The sequence below is a fragment of the Girardinichthys multiradiatus genome, chromosome 11 (genome assembly GCF_021462225.1).
Source record: "Girardinichthys multiradiatus isolate DD_20200921_A chromosome 11, DD_fGirMul_XY1, whole genome shotgun sequence".
In the NCBI taxonomy this organism is placed as follows: Eukaryota; Metazoa; Chordata; class Actinopteri; order Cyprinodontiformes; family Goodeidae; genus Girardinichthys; species Girardinichthys multiradiatus.
In genome coordinates this window covers 42,410,069-42,432,308 of record NC_061804.1, presented here as the reverse complement: position 1 = coordinate 42,432,308, position 22,240 = coordinate 42,410,069, and the positions used below count along the sequence as shown (strand labels likewise).

General features: G+C 39.9%; 1 protein-coding gene across 1 annotated transcript in view; it reads left to right on the top strand.

Annotated features, from left to right (window-relative positions):
• The window catches only part of esama (endothelial cell adhesion molecule a), a 91,446-nt gene continuing 69,206 nt past the window's right edge, over positions 1-22,240 (top strand). Inside the window, exon 1 of the mRNA XM_047379996.1 lies at positions 1-318. Coding sequence (XP_047235952.1) covers positions 258-318 — 61 coding nt within the window. The 5' untranslated portion in view covers positions 1-257. The remainder of the gene's footprint in view (positions 319-22,240) is intronic.

Sequence of the window (22,240 nt, the reverse complement as noted above, 5' to 3'; positions counted from 1 at the left end):
CAGCCGGAAGGAGGCATTTACCGTGAAGAGTCGCGGAGGACAGTCAGTGTTTGAGGTGGTGATCCAGTATTCATTTGACTTTCTTCGTGCCAGCTTCTTTTAGAACCCCTGCTGTGGAGACATCAGACGGCTTTCCCACGTCCTCACCTCAAGTGTTCCTTACGTGTCTCTGGCTGAGCCTGGAGGACTGATAGATCTGAGGAGCTCTGAGGTGAAATCAGCTGAGAGACATCAGGACAGTGATAGGAGACTGCATCATGAAGATCTGCTCTACTTCCAGGAAACTTACTTCGCTCTCCTTTCTCCTGGGGCTCTCAGGTTAGTGTGGAGGATCTTTTTTTTTACGTTTCGTCTTTTTTTTCTGGCATTTTTTCTTTCTCAAATTTCTTATATAAAAAGTGTGAAATTCTTAAAAATAATACCAATCATGGATCTGTGGAACTGTTCTGCTGATGTTTCCCAAGGTGACTTTCACTGAGCGCTCTCTTTGACAGCTAAACCACATTTTAATCCGCTGGATTAGCATAACCAGTAAAACAATAAGTCTGTTTCTTTTAGCAGAAAGCAAACTTGGACAGATCTCCCTTTCCATCACAAACAGGCTGCGATTCCTCTGATGGGAGCAGATAAGCAGCAAATAACTGACAGGTCTGTTTTTCTGGAGCCTGGTGTGAGCCAGGAGAGGGCTGGGATTTAAGGCTGAAACACCTGTTTGTTTTCCCCTGGATTTAAAACAAGTGTGTTACACATGATTATGTCTCCCAGGGAAGAGTAATCCCCTATATCTGCTCCAACATTGGCTCAGCCGTCCCTCTCGCTCCAACATTGCATTAAACTACTACTTTCCCTGGTAACTGTGCTGTACGTGCATCCTACTTCTGGTCCTTCCGAGTCTTCGGTGCTGCAATTGGGGCACATCAGAGTTGCATAAGTATTTGTAAAATCCTGCAATGACGCTCCGACCTTCTGTGCTAACCCTAACCCCTTTATAAGGAATGTTTTACAGCATCGTTCAGAATGTGGTACAGTTTTATTTCTCTGCAAGAGATTTGTGTGAAAGATCACTCAAATGATTTTCCATCGAGAACCTGGGAAGCAAGGAAATGCTTTAGATCTGTCACCAACAGAGATTACGTTGTAGGAATACTTAAAGCCTTCTGTCCGAGGTGTCCTACTATCATCATAGAAAAAGAGGATATATCTCTTTAAGTTAGAGCTGCTTCAGGTGCGTATCTGTAAGCTCCAGAGACAGGTTGGTGACTTTTACACACCCTGTGATGCATGAACACTGCTTCTCTTCTGCTTGGAGTCTGGTTCTCAGCGTTGTTGCCAAAACAATCTCATGAGCTGACACAGGCAACCTCAGGCTTGCTTGTTCCTCCCTGGGGGAAGAATAAAACATGACAAACAGTTCCGTTTTAGCACCCAGACACACTGTAGTTTAGGGCAGCTCTCTGGTATCATCTACTGACTAGTCTGGAGTTTTAATTGCAGGCTGTGAATGAGTGTCAGTGGACAATAAAACCCAGCGCTCACCATTGACGGGTCTGCAGGTGTATCCTGAAAAATACTGAGCAGTCAAGATACAGGCAGGAAATGGTTATGAATAGCAGGCAGTGGTAAGAGGAAAACATGCTCCTGGAGTCCCTGATGGGACTGAACATGGAGCAGGAAGGGAACAAACATCCCCCACTAACAAAAAAGCTCTTGGTTAGTGGTTTAGTTTGATAAGAAGTTAGTTTGAGCTAAGTTATGTTGAAACCTGGCGGAGGAGATGTCCTTTGAACTTTGTCGCATTTTGTCTCATTACGGCCAAAAAAAACTTTAATCTGGTTTTGGGGGATTTTATGTTATAGAAAAACACACAAGTGTGGCTAAATAAAGTTTTGTAAATAAAAATCTGAAAGTGCGGTGAGCACTTGTGTTCAGCTTGCTGAATCAGTACTTTTCAATGCAGTTACAGCTGCATGTCTTCAGTAGTTCGTCCATTTTCCTTTGCGAAACATCTCAGCCTAAGTCAGATTGGATGGAGAGCATCTGGGAATAGCAAACATCAAGTCTTGGCACAGAGCAGGACTAATATGTTATGTCTTAGTAGGTCTGCAGTTGGTTTCCATGTTCAGATGATGGATAGAACAGAGCTCTGTGCCCTGATCTGTCTGCTGTATTCCTTGGTCTTCATGATACTGTTTGTTCTCTGATGTTCTCTAACAAACATCTGAGGTCTCATAGAACAGCTGGGTTTATACTGAGATTGAATTACACACAGGTAAGTTGGGAAAATTGTTGGATGCACTGGATTTAATTAATGGCTGTTGTCTATCCCATATAATCCCAATAAAATACATTAAAGTCTGGTAGGAATATGACAGAATGTAATGCATACCGTTTGTAGTGCAAAGGGTATCAAATTATTTTGTAATGCAGTGTAAACACACTGTTGTGTCCTGGTCTACAATAGCATTTCTCCATGTTTACCTAAATTGTATGATTTTATAACTTCAGTTGTACTTGCAAAGAAAGTTGTGCTTTAAATAGTTTATTAATTAACTTCTCTCATTGTGTCAGGAGAAAAACCCATATATTATTGGTTTTAGGGTATTCATTTACAGGCAGTTTTTTAAATAAAACTTGTTGGTCCAGATGTCTTTGCAGAAGTTGCCATAAAGCTGGGACTTCTAACTTGTTTAATTCTATGATGCTGAGTTCAAGGCTTTGTTGGAGACCAAAGGCTTTTCACTGTACACTTTATGAATTTGTCTCTGCTGCAGGATTGCTTTCAGAGGTACTTGTTCATATATTTGGGATTGATTTTTATTCATTAGTAGCTTGACAGGAAGGAGGGCAGAGAGAGAGAGGGAAGACTCGGGTAAATGGCTCGGGTTGGGAACTGAACCCGGTAAAGCTGTCAAGGACTAAAGCATTGGGGAAGACACCTGTTAAAAATTGCATGCGTAGGTGTCTAATTTTGTAAATGTAAGTAAATAAACATGAATAAATTTAGGATTTGTATTTTTATGCCTTGTTGTCAACTTATACATAAATTTGACAATGAGACAAATCACAAATTTACGAGTACCAATCTAATGGTGAGTTCAGACTGAACGTAATTTGAGCGTCGGGTGTGTCTGGTTTTCACGCAAAGTCTATGGTGGATCTACGTCTTGGGGCGTTGAGAGGTCCTGCGGCGCAGCGCGTCAACCAATCAGAGAAGCTCAGTTTTGTGACGTAGTGACATATTTTATCATGAGAGGGAAGGACCGTTTTACTATTTACACATCATAAACCATGCATGAAGGCTGAAGAGAAAAGGACACATCAGCTCTCTCAATAACACGCATGTGGAGCAATGTATGTAAAAAACATTCTAAACCAGCTGATCACACATAAAATCAGCTGTTCGGACGCACAAACATTTCCCACAAAACACACAAAACAATACCACCATGACCATGAAACAGCGTGTTTGGTTCTGACATTTATTGACGGTCCTTAACCGTGAGCCAGCGTCTGCAGGAGGGGGGAGCAGTTGCCTGTAATCAGACTGCCTGCATCGGACTAAACCGGAGGAAGTCTGCAGAGCACGAATATCCAACCTAAAACTAACTTTACCGCGGTCAAAAGTCTGCAGTCTTGTGCTTTAAAGTCCATGTCCTTATTGTTGCCATGGCTGAAACAAAAACTTCCTCATAAAATTGGAATTTCTTCAGGCAAACTCTGGAGCTTCACCAGTCCAAAGAGCAACGTCTCTCCTAGCTGCTTCTCCTGCCACCCCCCACCTGAGTGGAGAGGAGCCGCAGCGCCTAAAACCAGTGGAAAAGGGGCATTATTGTCATGGTTTGTGCCTGTCCTGTCATTATTCAGCAAATAAAGCCAAGCCACTCTTTCAATTGCGTCTGCCATTGCACAAGAGAATGACAAAGGAAAATAACCAAGGGTGGCTCCTTGCAACGCGCGTCTGTCCACACTTTGCTCAGACGCGCTTCTGGAGCGTTTTTGATGCGTGTCTAGCGCATCTGACTTCAAAGTGCACAAGCATCCAACTTGAGGTGTTGGATGCCTTTTTGACGCTTAAATCGCGTTCATTCTGAACGCACCATAAAACCCCTGATGAAGATGATTACCACCACCAACCTTACCAGTTGGTGGTGGTAATGCATCTAGAAGTTGTTCACCAACCCCGTTAAAGAAGAAGAAGCGGGTCTTGTGCTGTTCCCCTGCTAAGATCTGTTCCCCAGTGTCATGTTTTTTTTTAACCCAGTTTTATGTTGGTTTTTTTTTTGTTGGTTTTATTTTGTCATCGAGAGAAACAAAGTCTTTTCCAACTTGTGTCATGTTCAGTTTAACCTGACGGATATCAGTCAGACGCCAAACACTGTTTTCCAAAACCTTGGGTTTAATTATAATCTTTTATTATGGATATTAAAACATGGAAGCTCACTCTGCTGGACAGGAAAAATGAGGCTTCCTGAAAAGATGAGAGTGCAGCTTATTATTCTGGTAAAATGGGTTCTAATGTAAAATATAACACAAGATATTTCTAGGAGCTAATTTTTGGTCGATAAAATCTGTTGTGTTTTTTTCTAAAATAATCAGCTATAGAAGATGTATTATTTAAGTACCTTACATATTCTGCTATCAAACACACTGTCCCTGTGACGTATGAGAATATATTTCCACTGAAAAGAGAAAAATAAATGTTTTAGAAACATCAAAGGGGAACAGAATATGTCAGCTCACACCCTGTAACCTTTTGTTACCCCATGGTAACAAATGTGTTGGGTCTTTTATTCCTCACATCATACACAACTATACTTGTGAATTTTAAAGACATTTGCTCTTCATTTGCTAAAGTAATGAGGGGGTGCGGGGGTAGACCTGATATTTCAGCCATCTGAAATATTCTGTGACTTTGGCGAATAAAGAGCAAATGTCTCCAAATTCACAGGACCTATTATACATTATGAGAGGAATAAAAACAGTAAGACCCACAAGACCAAGTTTATTTATTATTTTATTCCCCGTGTTGCTCCTGGCACAGGGGGAACAGATCTTCGCAGGGGAACAACACAAGACCTGCTTCCTCTTCTTCTTGTTTAACGGGGGTTGGCGAAAAAATTCCAGGTGCATTACTGCCACCAATTGGTAAGAAGTGTAACAGCTTCACTTTAGTGGTTTTAGATTCATACTCGTAAATTCGTGATTTCTAATTGTATTGTTACAAAGTTGTAACTTTGACAACAAGGCACAAATCTAAATTTTAAATTTATTCATGTTTTACTTACATATACAAAATTAGACACCTATGCATACGTTTTTTTTTTACAGTTATCTTATCCCATACTATAGCCTTTGTATAGTGTGTTGTTTCTACAGATTAACCACTGCGCCCAAAATACAAAGGATTTGATCTTTTAGTTTCCTGTCTGATAATGATCTGTGTATTTTTTTTTTATCTTGGGGTGAATAAATTATTGAGGGAATTGCTGTAATTGAAAAGTACAGTAGTCTGTACTTCAACAACAATATTAAACCACCTTAAACAAATTCCAAAATAATTGGTCCAAGTAAGAGCAGGTGACACACGTGTACATATTTGATCCCGACTGTGGTTTACCACTGTGGTCCAGCTCTGAGCTTTAGTACTGCCTTCTGTTTAATTCATTGTTATTCTTTATGATTAACTCAGTGTGTTCACCTTTTTAAATGAACTTTTTCAGTCTAATACTTAACACTGTTTCTCAGTCTCACAAACCCATCAGGATTATCACTGAAGTTATGTTCGGGGTCAGCTAATTTCATTACTGTATGTTAGGTTCAACAAGCACTGGTCTTAATATGTTCCTTATTCTAACTGCTAAAATAAGCTGGCCTCAGGTCCAAGTCTTTTGGAGCGTGTGTCTACCAGCTTTGAACATCTACAGACTGAATTTTTTTTCTTAAATAGCTTAAGCTTCAGAGTGGATAGAGACTCTTTGTGAACATTACGTTTTTTGACACAGATTCCCAATTAGATTTAGGTCTGGACTTTGACATGGCCAATCTAACTCATGAACATGCTTGATCTAAACCCTTCCATTGTAGCTCTGACTGTATGTTTAGGGGCGTCATCCTGATGGAAAATAAAGCTCCGTCCTAGTCTCAGGTCTTCTGCAGGCTCTAACAGGTTTATTTTCAGGATTGCCCTGTGTTTAGCTCCATTCATCTTCCCATCAACCTTAACCTCTAATTTTATACCTGTTGAAGAATGAATTCTCACTGCAGAATGCTGCCTTCACTATGTTTCACCAAGGGGAGGAGTCAAACAAGATAAAATAGTGAAATTAACACATCATTTTGGGGTTTGTGTGTACAGGTTGAAATGCAGTGTTAGTTTTTGGTTACACACTGTTTTGCATGTGGTTCAAAAAGTTCAATATTGGTCTCATGTGATCAGGGGATCTTCTTCAACATGTTGGCATCTTCTGCTTCAAGGCTTCTGGCAAACCTCCGACAGGACTTCTTCTGGCTGTCCTTCAACAATGGTTAGGCTTTTGCCACTCTAGCATTAAGGTCAGATTGGTTGAGTGAATGAGTAATAGCTGTCCTGGAAACAGTTTCTCTCATCTGAGCTGTGGATCGCTTTAGCTCCTCCAGAGTTATCACGGCCTCTTTGCTGCTTCTCTTCCATTAATGCTCTTTTCTGAGCCTGTGAGTTTAGGGGGACAGCCATGTCTTGGTATGTCTGCAACTTTGCTATTTTCTTCCCATGTTTAGATGATGGATTGAACAGAACTCTATGAGATGTTCAGAGCTTGTGATATTGTTTTATAACCTAACTCTGCTTTAGACTTCTGCACAGCTTTCTCCCTGACCTGTCTGCTGTGTTCACTGGTCTTCATGATGCTGTTTGTTCGTTAATGTTCTCTAACAAACCTCTGAGGCCCGAAACAGAACACATGCATTTATACTGAGAAGAAATTACATACAGGTGGACTCTCATTACTAACTAAGTTGTTTATTTAGGCAGTTGTTTTCACTAAAGATTTTTTGGTTTGCTACATGATGATGCTGACAGTAGATACTCTTTCAGTTCAGTTCATGCTTCAGGGTGTGGCACACAAAGTTACCCTTGGGGGGACAGAGGTGATGGAAAAATACATCAGTCAATGCAGTTCTTCAAGAAATCCATGACCTAATAGCCATTTCACACTAGACTGACAGTCTCTTTCTTTTTTACTCTCACCCAGAGTGTTCCGGATTAAATGTTTAACGTAAATAACAAGGTTTTAATGTAAACTAATACAGTTTACAAATTATACACGTTCATAAACATTACTCATAGAGGTGTATCAGCAGCAGGCCACCCAGAAACCTCTCTGGAGTTGATTTGGATGCAGGAAAAATACGTCTCAGAACTGTAGGTGTGTTGAAAGAGGCTATTGTCTGAACAATGAGATTACAGGAGTTCTCCCTGAGTTTACAGTAGCTCTGCTTTTTGAGGCTCTCTTCAGTGAAAACCTTTAACAAAAGATTGCCTTTGTAAAGCTGGAGAGATGACTAAATGACTCCTGCATATCTGATTCTGTGTGGTTGTAGTCCAAGTGTTCATTCTTGAATTCTTTAGATTGGGAATACTTTTGACTTGATTTCTGTCAGCCTCTCAGTAATGTTAACATCATTAGATCTGCATTGTAGAACAGCCACAGGTATCATTTGTACTATATTGGGTAGCTTTGGGAAGAGCAGTCCTCTGGCAACTGGAAGGCTGTAAGCTTAACTCTCGCTTCATCTACCGTGTGTTGACATGCCCTTGGGCAAGGTAATTAACCCCAGGCCTCCAACAAGTTTACATATGGGTTAATAAGTGAGTGAGAGTTGTAAGAGTAGCTGGGTGAATGTGACTCTTGTGTAAAAGCATTTTGAAGGGTCAGTAAGGCTAGAAACAACCTATATTAGTTCAGTTAATTTGTTTCTTTTGTGCAAGCCTCAGTAAGAAGAAGCCCTTTATAAACAGAAGCTGAATACTGTGTCTTAGAGGGGCCTTTAGATGAGACTAGAGGCTGATGTGGAAGCTAGTCGTCCCTTATCTAACCACAGTGATTCATGGCAGCCATGCTTTATCTCCCCATTGACCACGGTACAATTAGTCTCGTATTTTGGGACACCATCTGGTTAGTGAACATCTTCATTTGTTTTCCAGGTGGGTCCCAAAATAGCTTTACTTATTCAACAAGGTCAATCTGTACAAGCTTCAAAAGGCCCCATTGGGAGGTCAGCTGGGTGCACTGTCTGTGCTCATGTTTTGTGGTGACTGTCAGGGATTTATAGTAGAGAGTGAGAGTGTTGCAAGACTTATTTCTAGTAGCATATTATTTTCCAAGAGCCACTTTGCACCATGATCCCTTTCCCATAGTTAGATAACATTGTAATGAGGCACTGTATCTCTGTGTATGGCAACTAACTGCAATGGTGTGTTTCCTTTTCACTAACTATTGTTACAGTCATAGCTCTTCATCCCAGAATGCATCTTCAATATCTTCTAAGATTACGCAAATTAGACTTTTAGGAGACTGTTTGGACCAATAGGAATGTCCTTATCTTTAATTGCCTTTCCCATAGAATAATATCAAAAGGATGTGCAGCAAAGCCCCTTTCAGTTTGAGCTTGGATTATAGCTATTTGCGGGCTGTGCAGTTTGTGTATGTCACCAGCAAATGGTACAATTTTGACTTCAGGAGAGGGACTAGGGGTCTTACGTGTCAGTACATAATACCAAAAATGTACAAGCCTGCACTTTTCAGATAGACTATTCAGTCTGTGCAAGTATGTCAATTCGTCTCTTGTTACTCTGTATATTTACACCTACTGAGAACCTGAGGGAAGATTATATCCAGTTCAGTCTTAATCTGATGGTAAAAACAGAGAACGGTGTCTCTTTCATAAATCCCACCTGTTACTCTTTGCATCTTTTCTTTATGCTTTATGAGTTCCTGTGGTCTCTAAGATACACACCTTTCAGAGTATTGTCATCTGACTGGAGTTGACATTTGAAACTGTCCTAAATTAGTGGCTAGCATTACAAAAACAGTTGACACCTTGTGTATTCCTTAGAGAATCTTGATTCTTGCCAAAAGGCTGCCATCATTTCCAAACTCAGAATGTTCATGAACAGAGAGGTTGAAAGCCCAAAAGTATAAATTAGAGCTGCTGTGCTGTACTCTGTTCAGCCTTATCTGCTAAATGCTCACTCTCTCTCGCTGTCACGCAGCAGCAATGAACCTCAGATGGGATGTCTTGACAATAGAGCAGTGTTATACATATCTCAGGACAGTCCGTAATCTCTGGCTGAGATTAACGTCAGTACTGAGTCCATTGGAAAATTGGGACAGCAGAGAATACACTTGCTAACAAGGCTAAAGTTTTCTAATGTCATTTTTCCCCCACCTGAACTGTGGATCTTTGCAGTTCATCCAGTCACCATGGGCCTCTTGGCTGCTTCTCTGATCAGTGCTCTCCTTGTTTGGCTTGTAAGTTTAGGTGGACGGGCTTGTCTTGGTAGGTTTACAGTTGTGCCTTACTCTTTCCATTTCCAGATGATGGATTGAACAGTGCTCCGTCAGATGTTCAAAGCTTGGGAAATCTTTTTATAGTCTAAACCTGCTCCAAAGTTCTCCACAACTTTATCCCTGACTTGTCTGTTGTGTTCTTTGGACTACATGATGCTGTTTGCTCCCCAATATTCTCTTAACCAACCTCTGAGGCTGTAACAGAGCAGCTGTATTTGTACTTAGATTAGATTATACACAGGTGGACTCTGTTTAGTCATTAGCAATCATCTGGCAGCTTCTGAAGGCAATTGGTTGCACATCATGTATGATTTTCTTTCCACTTCACAATTGTATAACACTTTGTGTTGGTCTTTCACACAAAATTCCAATAAAATTTATTTATGTTTGTGGTTGTAATGTGACAGTATGTGGAAAGGTTCAAGGGGTACGAATACTTTTACAAGCCACTGTAAGTAATTTTATGTTATTTTTATTTGATTTTATTCTAGTATTACTACTTGTTTTTGCACATCTACCTTGTTCTTCTTTGATTGCACAGTTTTTAGAACTATCTGCACCATACTTGTGTGTTACGAAGAGCTGCTGCAACAAGTTAATTTCTCCGTCATGAGAACAATAATGTCTATCTTATCTTATCTTCTCTTCTTCAGATGTCATTTTTACTGTTTTATTTGCCCTTTGTTTACCATTTACTTTTAAAGGTCATGTCCTCAGTATCTGTGGACCTTATTGGCTGACTCCTCATGCCTTGACATCCTGTTAAGAAGTTTCTAAGTATTCGAGGACCTATGTTTGAGTGTTGGTAAGCTACGGACCAATTGCCCTTCTGGTACTGTCTAACAAACACCTCACTAATCACTAACTTTGAGTTCTTCTTCACTATGTAGCTGCATCCACACAGAAGAGTGTTACTATTTTCCTCTACATGGAGTGTTTATTAATCTGTAAATGATCAGCAAACATGCCATATATTCATTTCAAACCAACCTGCCACAGCCAATCAAAGTACAATCAACCAATTCCAGACACCAGTCAATTTCTTGGTGTATCATATATCTTTATAAATTGCTCTTTAGGGAGTTGGTTCAACCAGAACTTTTTTTCTGATGCATTGAGTTGTAAAACTCATTTATATTCAATAGCTACTATATACTATATACTAGGGTTCATAACTCCATCTTGATCTAATTCTATCACCTTAATTAAAGTTGCATTTACAGGATTAATGCAGTGATTAAATTATGTAGAGCGCTGTTTAGCGTTCTCTTTAAAGGCTGCTTTGACTTTTAAAGTTCAGCCCATTCATCTGGTGTTTGATTGGTTGCCCCACATTCACTGACTTGCTTCTATATTTAAGTATACAAACATTCATATTTTTAGGCCCAACAGGGGATGAGGTAAACTGTGGGAAAGTTCTGTTTGACATCTGACAAGCTGTTTGCGCTGATGTGAGGCTGACACTTGCATGGAAGAATGAACATTAACACTAAAAACAGCACTCTAAAGATTTTGTGCAGGTAACCATAGAGCTGCATGTTGACAGCAATAGTACGAACTGAATGGTGACTGCCCTCTGTGACTTCTTGTCTCCATCCATGGACTCAGAAAGAAGAAGGCGTCCTCTCTGGGGTCATGAGAATAGCACTGTGCGACTTTCCCAACTGTCATCCCTGGCCTCAAGACTCTTAAAGGCACAGACGCGCAGACTTCTTTGCTTCATATTTGTTTTTTTAATTGGTCTTTTACCCCTTGATCTTGCCCTGAAGAGAAGGCGAAACTAGTCTACACATGGACAGAAAGGCTGTTTGTAGGTGTTGACAGTTTTCAGGTTGCCTGTAAATATGGATTCTGATCTTCTGTGAACAGGTCTCCTTTTGAGTATTGTTATGTGTATGGGTAATAAAAAGTTAATCAAAGCTAATATTTGCTTTTGGCATTTTCCAGACACTGAGCCTCACCAAGCCACTATGTGAATAAATAAATAGAAGATTTATAGTTTATTTATAGAGATTCTCTCTTGGGTTCTGCAGGGCCTGTCTCAAGTTGTAATGATGACGTGCTGCTGAAGCACAAACAATACACACTGCAGAGTCAGCCTCACAGCCTCCTCCTAATTCAGGCTTCACTACGATAATCAGACTGTGGCTTCACACTGGCTAATGACTGTTTACAGCAAAACCAGCTACAGTGAGTCTGTCAGGTGGTTCTAAAGACCAGTCTGGCTGATTTAGCAGGCATCCTCCAGTACTTTTAGCCTGCTGTTATTCTATAGGTGTAAAAGTATCCTTTCCCATCTGTTCCTTATCAGAAGAAAGTTGTAATAAATACGTTAGCTTTTCTGTTTTTATATTTTGTAGAATTTGTGAAAAGTTGCCTTTATTCACATGAATTAGCCGGTTAAAGGGCATAGCGATAAGGGGTGCGGAAAGTTCTGGCAATCAAACCCAGGAGCTCTGTGTCAAGGACTATAGCCTCTCTGCATAAGGTGTGTGTGGTCTACCGTTACACCGCGTGCCGTCCTAGGTTTTTAAACAGAGCAACATTTCTTTAAAAGATACTTTTGGAGTTTTTGAAATTGGGTTTTGTGTGGAGGTTATGAGTAGACAGTATATTGCCTGAAGTAGTCGACACCACTCAAACTCTGGCTATAACTTCCAGGTTTATTTGTTGGGAACCTTTGTAGCCTCGCTTTTAACTTGCTTATAATGCCTTCTTCCTTACTCTAAGCTTAACAGTACAAACTAAAGTCCCATGCCCTAACTATCAGAACTCATCATGCCAAGTTCCAGGGGTTGGACAATGAAACTGAAACACCTGTCATTTTAGTGTGGGAGGTTTCATGGCTAAATTGGACCAACCTGGTAGCCAGTCTTCATTGATTGCATTGATGTGAAACATGTATTGTTCTCTGATGAGTCCAGCTTTACTGTTTTCCCCACATCCGGGAGAGTTACTGTGTGGAGAAGCCCCAAAGAAGCGTACCACCCAGACTGTTGCATGCCCAGAGTGAAGCATGGGGGTGGATCAGTGATGTTTTGGGCTGCCATATCATGGCATTCCCTTGGCCCAATACTTGTGCTAGATGGGCACGTCACTGCCAAGGACTACCGAACCATTCTTGAGGACCATGTGCATCCAATGGTCCAAACATTGTATCCTGAAGGCGGTGCCGTGTATCAGGATGACAATGCACCAATACACACAGCAAGACTGGTGAAAGATTGGTTTGATGAACATGAAAGTGAAGTTGAACATCTCCCATGGCCTGCACAGTCACCAGATCTAAATATTATTGAGGCACTTTGGGGTGTTTTGGAGGAGCGAGTCAGGAAACGTTTTCCTCCACCAGTATCACGTAGTGACCTGGCCACTATCCTGCAAGAAGAATGGCTTAAAATCCCTCTGACCACTGTGCAGGACTTGTATATGTCATTCCCAAGACAAATTGACGCTGTATTGGCCGCAAAAGGAGGCCCTACACCATACTAATAAATTATTGTGGTCTAAAACCAGGTGTTTCAGTTTCATTGTCCAACCCCTGTATGTCTCAACTCCATCTTTTCCATTTGGGAGCCTCCTGGTGGCAGGGCGTGAGTTCAGGTCTGGCATCGCAGCTTCAGCAGAAATGAGCAGAGAATTAAAGCTGCATCTCAGTGAGTTCTGTAACTTCTAACTTTTCTCTTATAACATCATGGAGGTACGTATGCCCAACTCAGATGTTGTTTTTAATTTAATTGAGTATTGCTTTGTTAGCTAGCACGCTAAAATAGAGTCAGGAACACCAACCTCTGAGTGCCACAGGATGGTCCAAATTAAAAACGTCTTCCTAGTGGGACACTTTTCAGTCAAAATTTCAGCCTCATTTCACTTTTTAACAACTAAAGCAGAAACATATGTAAGTTATACTGGTTGAGCATTACAAATGCTATGAAATTACATTAGCTTGCTCACCGACCCGACCTTGTGAAACACAAACTGTAAAATAGAACATGTGAAGAATATCAGAGCAGAGAAACTGTTAGTGTCAGAAACGTGTCATGGTGCTTTAAAAATATTTTAAAGTTTTCCTTTTTGAGCTGGACGTTGTTTTAAGAATCTGCTGTTCTAGTCCCCATTCTGATTAGCTGTTAGGTCTTGTGGCAAGATTCAAGTTTTTTTCCCTTTTTAAAATTTATTATAATTTATTATAATTTATTTTAAGCTGAGAGACCAAAAGGAGCTATCTACTGCAGGTGAGGTACGTCACTGAAAAGACAATTAACTGATGTCTAAATGTGACTGAAAGGTTGCTTAGGATGATGGAACGGTTCTAACTTTCAATGTTTTTTTGTGTAAATGTGGACAGGATATATGAGCTAAACTAAGTCCAACTACAGGGCTAAGTGAAAAACAGAAAAGCATCAGTCAGGCTTTTATTGGCTGGCTCTGACTGGCTGGTTTTCTCTCAGGTCTGAAATTGAGTCTTGCTTTCAAAGCAGTACAAGACACACAAACTCATTTGTGTAAACTTTGTTTTAACTCAGCAATTAAATGTAACATTGAACAAACCATCAGAGTATATGTCGTCAACCTTTATCAGATTTTTACCAAACTCCAAACAATGGGCATGAAAGGTCCTGCTGTGTGTTGATGTGTTTACAGACTAAAATAGGTGTGAGTTTTCAGGTTTGCATTTAATGAACAGGAAAACCAAGATTCATTTTATAAGTCAACAGTCGACTGCGCCAATTTTGATTTATACAACACTATGCAACTAAGTTCAACAATCTGCCACTGTGTTACATTCAATTTTATATTTAACACTTAACATTCTGAATATGTGAATTTACTCCTTAAGTTGGGTAGTCAGAATTTTGCAGTAAATTTGGTGGGTTCCTCAACCCTTCATAAGATATAAGAAAGAATAGTAATTCTGAAAAGTATTGAGAAGTATTACTGCTGGGCAATTGCCTGCGTACTGACAATATATAAAAATATAAACAAACTGACATTTTTGCATGCCTGATCAAAATGTTCTGGTTTTAGTACGATGGCCATCACCCATAACCAGTATTACAAATACAGTCAGCCAGAGAGAAACAAACAGCTGACTGTATTTGTGAAAGTATTAATGAATAAAATAACTCTTGATGTAACCGGTAACCCTCACAGTTAGGACTACAGCTTGTAATAGAACAAAAAGACCATCAAACTCACTGAAACGCTGTTATGACTCATTGTGAGCTCATTTTTATTTTACAGATGTCTCAGTTTAAATTGTCTTCATTATGCCGCCAAAGCTGAGGTTCTGCGTGTTTGATTTCAAAGCTAACCTCCCCGAGCCTCAGGAGAGCAGGAAGAAGGCAGAACATTTTCTGTTTCCCGAACAAAAGAAAGGAAAAAGGAAAACAGCTCTGGCTTCTTATGCTGTATCTTGTCACAACAGTTAGCTAATAGGTCTTCAAAGGATTTCCTGAGGCCAAAGATTGTCAAATTTCCCTTAACCCACACGGGAACGCAGTCACCAAAGACAAGTTTCTAAGAGCTCTGATTGGTCAGAAGCCTCGTCTCCTGTGAGCGAACACAGCTTGCTTACAGTGCCACTGACAGATGTTGCTGCCAGAAGCCAGCAGCCATATATCCTTCAGACCTGCCCTTCAACAAGGAAAAAATGATAAGAGAGGTTAATAAAGCTTTAGACAGATGGGAATTAAGGGCATGGATTTAGACAAGATAGGCTGTGTTAAATTATTCTTATGAGGAGAAAGGACTGTGGGGGTGGGGCTAAAGCAGGATGCAAATCTAACTTCAGGGATACTGACATGATCCTCACTTTCTTCTTCAAGCCATCCTCTCCCTGTTATGTACTTGAATTTTTGTTTTGCTCTTGGAAATCAGAATCAGCTTCATTGCCAGGTTTGGACAGACAAACAAGGAATTTGACTCCGGAACACTTTGCTCTCTGTGAAGATTTTTATTTTATTTTTTGTTTAAATATATTTATATATAATAATGGAAATAAAAAATGCCTTTTTAAATGTACATATATACACAATTGACTTTACAATAGAGTGTAATGTGAGATCAGTATGAAATTTAGCAACATTACAAAATCGGAAAAGCTTTTTTGTTTATCTGAAATGTTCCACTCTTTCCTGAAGGTCTCCAGGCTCCTACTGTCTCCAGTTAAATAAAAGCCCTTTGTGTTAGATTTATTTTAGGTTTTTTTGTAATATGCGCTTTTCACATCATTCTGTTTTATCTGTAGTGCTGGTTGAATGTCTTGGTTTTATTTTTTAGCTTGCAACCACTGTACTACTATATTCTGGATTCCGGCCGTTTTTCATAGTTTTATTATACAGTTCCTGCAAACTCAGGTCCTTTGCATGGGATGCCAGAGAGAGTGTTTGAGTGACTGTAGTACCTCTGTCCAAGCGTAGTGAAGAGTAGTGCTCCTCTTCACCCACATGTTACACCATGCTGTGTCAGCTGGCAACATTCTCTTCAGAAAAAGAAAATAAATCTTGCTCTTTGGCACAGTTACTATGGTTTTCATACTTGCACCTGAGCAATTATATAATTCTGCTGAGGTAAGAGAAAAATCTTCACATCAGCTTGCTTCTTATTGGTAATCTCTGCCATATTTGAAATTTAAACGCATTTGTTTTTCCTGATCTGGCCTTGAAACCAAAAGATCCCATGAAATTAAAAAGTCCTAATACTTCCCATTTCCACTCTCTGTCAGCATGTGATTTTATCTGGCGACATAAGTGGGAGCTATTATTATGAGCCTGGAATGTGAAGATGAACACTATAAGCCTTACACTCTGTTTTATTTAACTCGGAAACTCTTCTTTCCAAGCAAGAAAGTTGTCTTTTAGTTGTCCTGTTTCATTGACAGAATTGGCTGAAAAAGGCTGGTTGTCAGGCTGACAACGCCTGGTTACATTAGGATTGAAGAAGCCTCCACCACTTTAAATTGTTTGTTTGGCAGCAATTTGGGTTCTCTATGACAGTGACAGAGAAGATGCAAAGGATGTGCAATCACTGTGAGAATCCTGTAACTGGCTAATCATGAGTATCTAAAATTGCCATTTGCTTCAGAGCTTCCTATAGGTGCTAAACTAAAGGCCTTTTTTATTTGTAATAATTTTTATGGCACTAGTAGCCTTTTATTGTTGTTCATTTTCCAAAGTAGGCAGGAAGTGGGGTGGAGAGAGGGGAAAGACATGCAGCACAGGTCTCTAGGGTTGGGACTCAAACCCGGGACGGCTGGGTTGAGGACTAAGGCCTCTGTATATGGGTCGCACGCTCTACCAATACTCCACTCACCACGTTCCAACTAAAGGGCTTTTTAATGGATTGTATTTAATCACCGCTAGTTGAAAATCTAAAATACTTGGACGGATCAATCCTTAACTGGATAATTCTAAACTGAACTGAGATTTTTTAAAACATAGTTTGAGATTGGTGTAATTCTTTTTTCTGTTCCTAGAAACACAAAAAGGAAATTATTTTTATTTATTTTTAGGCTCTTTTGGCATTTGAACATCTATGTAAGTATAAAAAATGCAAGATGGACCAGTCAGCCGTGGTCTGGGATGTTCTACTCTTAGCATAGATTCTTTGTGATTTGTGAAACCTTTACACTGTGTGAGAAACGTGTAAAAACAACAAAGCAAAAAAAAATGAATTTTAAACTTTTTTCTAAAACTTAGCTAAGATCTCATCTCATGAACTCAATGTCATGTTATGATTTTGTATTGTTGGACCACTTGTTTGCTGAATATTGGACTACTTGCACGGTGCGGGACGTCACTATGCCTTTCCAACGGCATCGGCCATTTTGTATCCAGGACAGTCCGCTCCGACATATCCTGTCGAACACTACGACTGATATGACGAGGCGTCCCAAGTCTGACGTCACAAGACACTATATAACAGGGCCTCTATTTTGAACACCCCGCTTTTCAGCTGGAGACCAGGTTCGGTTACCAACATCTGAAGCATCACCTGGAGAAGAGTCCCGAGTGGATCTAATTTATTCTCTCATTGGCCAACAAACACTTCATAACTGAGGTTTCTGGACTAGGAAGGCCAGAAATTTCACTTTGCCGATCGAAGACGTGAGTTTAACACGTAACTAAAAACACGGAGTTTTGAGGAGACGAACCGCCACCGTGTTTCATCCGAAGTCGACTTTAATGGTCAGATCATATTTTTCCTTTTTGCCAAGGAGGCCAGAGGACGAAGATTGACCGCTTTTCCTGAAGTTAATTGTGGACGCACAGTTAACTTCCAACTCCCCCCCCCTTCCTCGCTCGACCCCGCTCAGAAGAAAGCCGACAACAAGTAATACCCATCCTTTATTTTATTTCTTTCTTAGAAAGCCTAGGCAGGGTAGGAGGTTTTAGTGCGATGAGATTCGCTAGTCAGAATCTAATGTGTTCTGAACGATATGTGCATGTAACCTTGTTATTGAAACTTTGATGTGCTGTGTTGATGTCTGGAAGCAGCTGCGCTCCCAGCTCTGTGCGTGTTTTGTGGGGTATTGAACACCTGAGAGCCAGCGCAGGTGCGCTGTGAGACTGGACTGCTAAAATAACCTCATGGTGAAATTCCCCATTTTTCTTTGTCTTCAACCTCACTGCTTGCTAGCTTGCCGCCAAAAGTTTTATAACTCTTTGTCTGCTCAGGAGTTGGAGGAGGTTTTATGACTGTGTATAACAGTTACACTTACAGTTGGAGCTGCGCTCCACCCTCCACTCACCACCACACCCCTTCGTCTTATTCTCATTTTTGCCATAACTGCTGGTTGATTCAATACACACCCACTGCTGTTTTGCTTTATTTTGCTTAGTTAGATATTTTACCCCTTTTATGTAGAACTTTGCATGTTGAGTAGGTGAAGATTATTAAATCGGAAGAACGGATTGTATCAGGCGGTGATTTAATAAATGTTCACATAGATGATAACAGAAGGTGTTCTGTGTTTATTTTATACAAGAGTGATTCGTCAGTCAAGATAAGGTTAAAGTTCCACACGTTTCGGCAGAAACGGTCGATTAAACAGTGACATCTCTGGTAATAGTTATTTATTATTACGGAGTATTTAACGGTTGTTGAGCCACAATTACAACACCAGAAACATCTCTGGTCTCGATTCATGAATGAGGATTTTGGTTAAGAAATTGATTTTGTCAAATTATGATTTTTAATTATAATCATTGATCAAGATTAATCAATCAATAATCATAACTCCCAACAGTATTATACCCTTAATAGTATCATATATGATAAAAATGCTGTCAGGAAAGACTGCCTAATTATTAGCACAAACAGGATGTCTCTGATGCATTCATTTTACAATCTCACAGAATAACGTCCCTGTTGGCTCCAGTGGGCCACTGACACCTGGCAGGAAAGATTTGTCAGGTATTATCAGAAGCAGAATTCCAGTGGGTGTGCAGAAGCCAGCCAGAGTAATGGAGTAAGAGATGACTGTGGCAGTAGGCAGCTGTGTGGAAAAAGTCATTACAGTGAAGCATTAAGCCAAGGCCTTCAGGGCATCAGAAGCTGTTTAGTTGTCCTCAGCGAGGCAGAACGGGTAGAGACGCTGAAAGACAGTAGGAGACGGGGGGAAGGTTTACGCCTCATGTCTCCCTCAGACACTGAGCAGGAAACACATCCCCTTCTACATATGTTAAATTACTATGTATCTTTCAGTCACAGCAGGATGTTCTGACTTCTTCTGGAATGAATTTTTTTACCTGACTTTCAGAAGTAGTTTTTGTTTCTTTTATGTCCCTGAAATCCATGTGTCAGCCTCAGGCCTCGTGATGTATCATTATAAACCCAAATGTGGTTGAAAACCATACCCCAGATACATTCTCCTTTCTCTGATTTCTTAGAAGGAGAAAATACATTTTGTTTCCGAATATTGTCTTAGTTCTGACCAACTACCCATCCTGAGCTTAGTTCTGCCGGAGGTTCTTAACTGTTGTCAGGTCAGTACTCTCCACTGTCTTTCTGTTCTGCATAAAGTTGAAGGTTTGTTATAATTTACTTAGTTTCTCAATTAAATGTTTTACTAGTTTACGTTTTAGCTTTATTTGTACCTATCAGATGGCTTTGTATTGGATTGCATTGACCATTACTGAATTTGAATCTGACTCAGTTTTGTAATAGAATGAATTAAATTAAATGGAACAAATTAGACTGAGCTGGATAGGATCAGTGGAGATTAACTCGAGCTGTTGCTTTTTTTGTAAAGTGCGCTGAGATGACCTGTGTTGTTAAAAGTTAAACTGACTATAAACTGATCAAAATCAAATCACTTCCATATATATTCACTCCAGACAGTTGCTAAGAAAACAAAGCCTCAGTCTGCCCACAATTAAACAGTAGTGCCCCATTTCTGCTCATTCTATTTCTAATTGTTCTATAATAGATAAAAATACAGATTTATGACATTTTCTACTATTATACAGTGCACTGCCCCAGGCCCAGGTCCGAGTACCAGAGCATTTATTCAATATAATTAAATAACAGTAAAAGCCATATTGTCTGTGGCTCAGTTGGAAGATGTTGCAGTCTGAAGGTTGTGGATTGGATTCAGGCCTGGGAATGGCACATACCCTGTGTATGAATGTGTGAGTGTTTGTAAGAGTGATAGGGTGAATGTAGCTCTGGTGTGAAGTGCTTTGAGTGATCAGTATGACTAAAAAAGTGCCATTTACCATATCTAAGGAAATTCATTAAAGGGCAAAAAAATCCAACTCATATCTAATTACATAAATACAGTTCAGCAACAATTCATTCCATTTCATCCAGCTAATATTAAGACGTTGCAATTGCAACTGAGCTTGACAGAGATTTGATTTTAATTATATCCAATTATATATATTGGCTTCACACAATAAAATCTAATTTAAAATATGAAAAATGAAATAAAATGTCAAAGTAATGAAAGAAGCTGCTGCCACTAAGTATATGTGCTCTATTTATCACTCCATAGATTGTAGTAGTGGCTCAGATCTTATCTGTTTAGCTGTGTTTCTCTTCTAGATGAAGCTACTAATAGAGCTACTGCTACTTTTTCCTTAAGAACTCCTGGACCAGTGGCTTTGTGTCCTCTTACTCATTTTTGTGTGTCCTACTTTGTCTTCTCAAACTGGCAGTTGATCCCACCAGATACCTGCTCACACTTTGTCACATTCCCCAGGACATTTCTGCTTGTTAAATGAGAGTTGGTTCTTTCCACTGTCGCCACATGCTTTCTCAGAAAGTGGGATTGCTGCAAAATTAGTGATATGATGTGTCACTGGATTACAGCTAGGATCAAATTAGAATGTACATAATTTTCTTGAAGATGAGAATTTATCTTTCAATAAGATTTAGCCTGTATAATAAAGGTCAAATAAAAAAGCAGAAGTTGAATCTAAGTGATTGGATGGATTTAATACATTTTTTTTCTTTGTAAAGTGGATCTGTTTCTTCTGCAAAGTGCATTGTGACGACATTTGTTGTGAATTAGTGCTATATAAATGAACTAAACTGAACTGAAGCAAAATTGCATTAAATCTTCACTTTCATGCAATTCTCCACTCAAGAAAGCTGCTGGTGTTCTCCACCCTCACATTCCTGAGGCCAACAGAGCAGAATGGGGAAAAAACAGGATCCACTCTTATGGTTGTATTATCTGTGTGATGTTCCAAAGGACAGGAGCTTGTGTCATCTCACTCTTTACTTGTGCAAATAGTCTGCTGCTTTGTATCTGCAGACAGGCCATTGCTGACATAAAAGCACCCTTTTATCAGTAGGATTACATCTACATCTACCCCCTACACCCTCCTCTTCCTTCTCGCCCTTTCCCCTTTTTCATCTTATTGCTCAGTCCTTCCCATCCCCTTCATCTATTTCATCTCCTGGAGGGTTTCAGCTCTAACGTCTCATCAGCATCAGTGTCTGGGGTCAGCTGGAGGCATGCTGGCGAGAGGGCTTTGTCATGCTAGCTTACGTATGTGTTGTTTTTTTTATTTTGCACATCTTTCTTTCAGTGAACCTTCCTCCATATCTTCGTCTAACTCTCTCCCACCTTCCCAGCTCCCCCACTCCGTGGTAGATATATATGTAATTATAAGCTCTTATTTATTTTCCATGTCACACACATCTCCACCCTGGAGAAAGCTCTGTTGGTGTCATTTTCTCCAATAATGGATCAGAGTTGCAGCCAAACCACACAGCCTCTTCAACCCTCCCCACATTCTAAAAACAAATTGGTATTTATTAAAAGTATCTCCTGCATCGTTGCTCTCCCCTACACTGAGGCTTCTCTTACAGATTGCCATAATGTTTTAATGTGCTGCTAATATGGAAAGTTGTTTTCTCTTCATTACATCCAAAAAGATCCCAGCCAATGCCGTCATAATCGGGTTTATGAGGGCAGCCCTTAGAGAGAACATGTTTAATGTCATTAGAATTAAGTGTAAATGTACTTTTAGCATTCTCTTGAACTGTGAGAAAAATATTGTTTTCTCCAGTGACAAAGACATGTTTGCTTATCTTGTTCAATTGAACAAAATGATTAGTCTTTACACATCATAGAGAGTTTGTAACTGTTTTGAGTGGGCTGTGGTTAAGGGGAAGATGTTACAGAAAGACCATTTTGGACAAAAAACACTTTTCCTTTACTTTAAAATACAAATTTG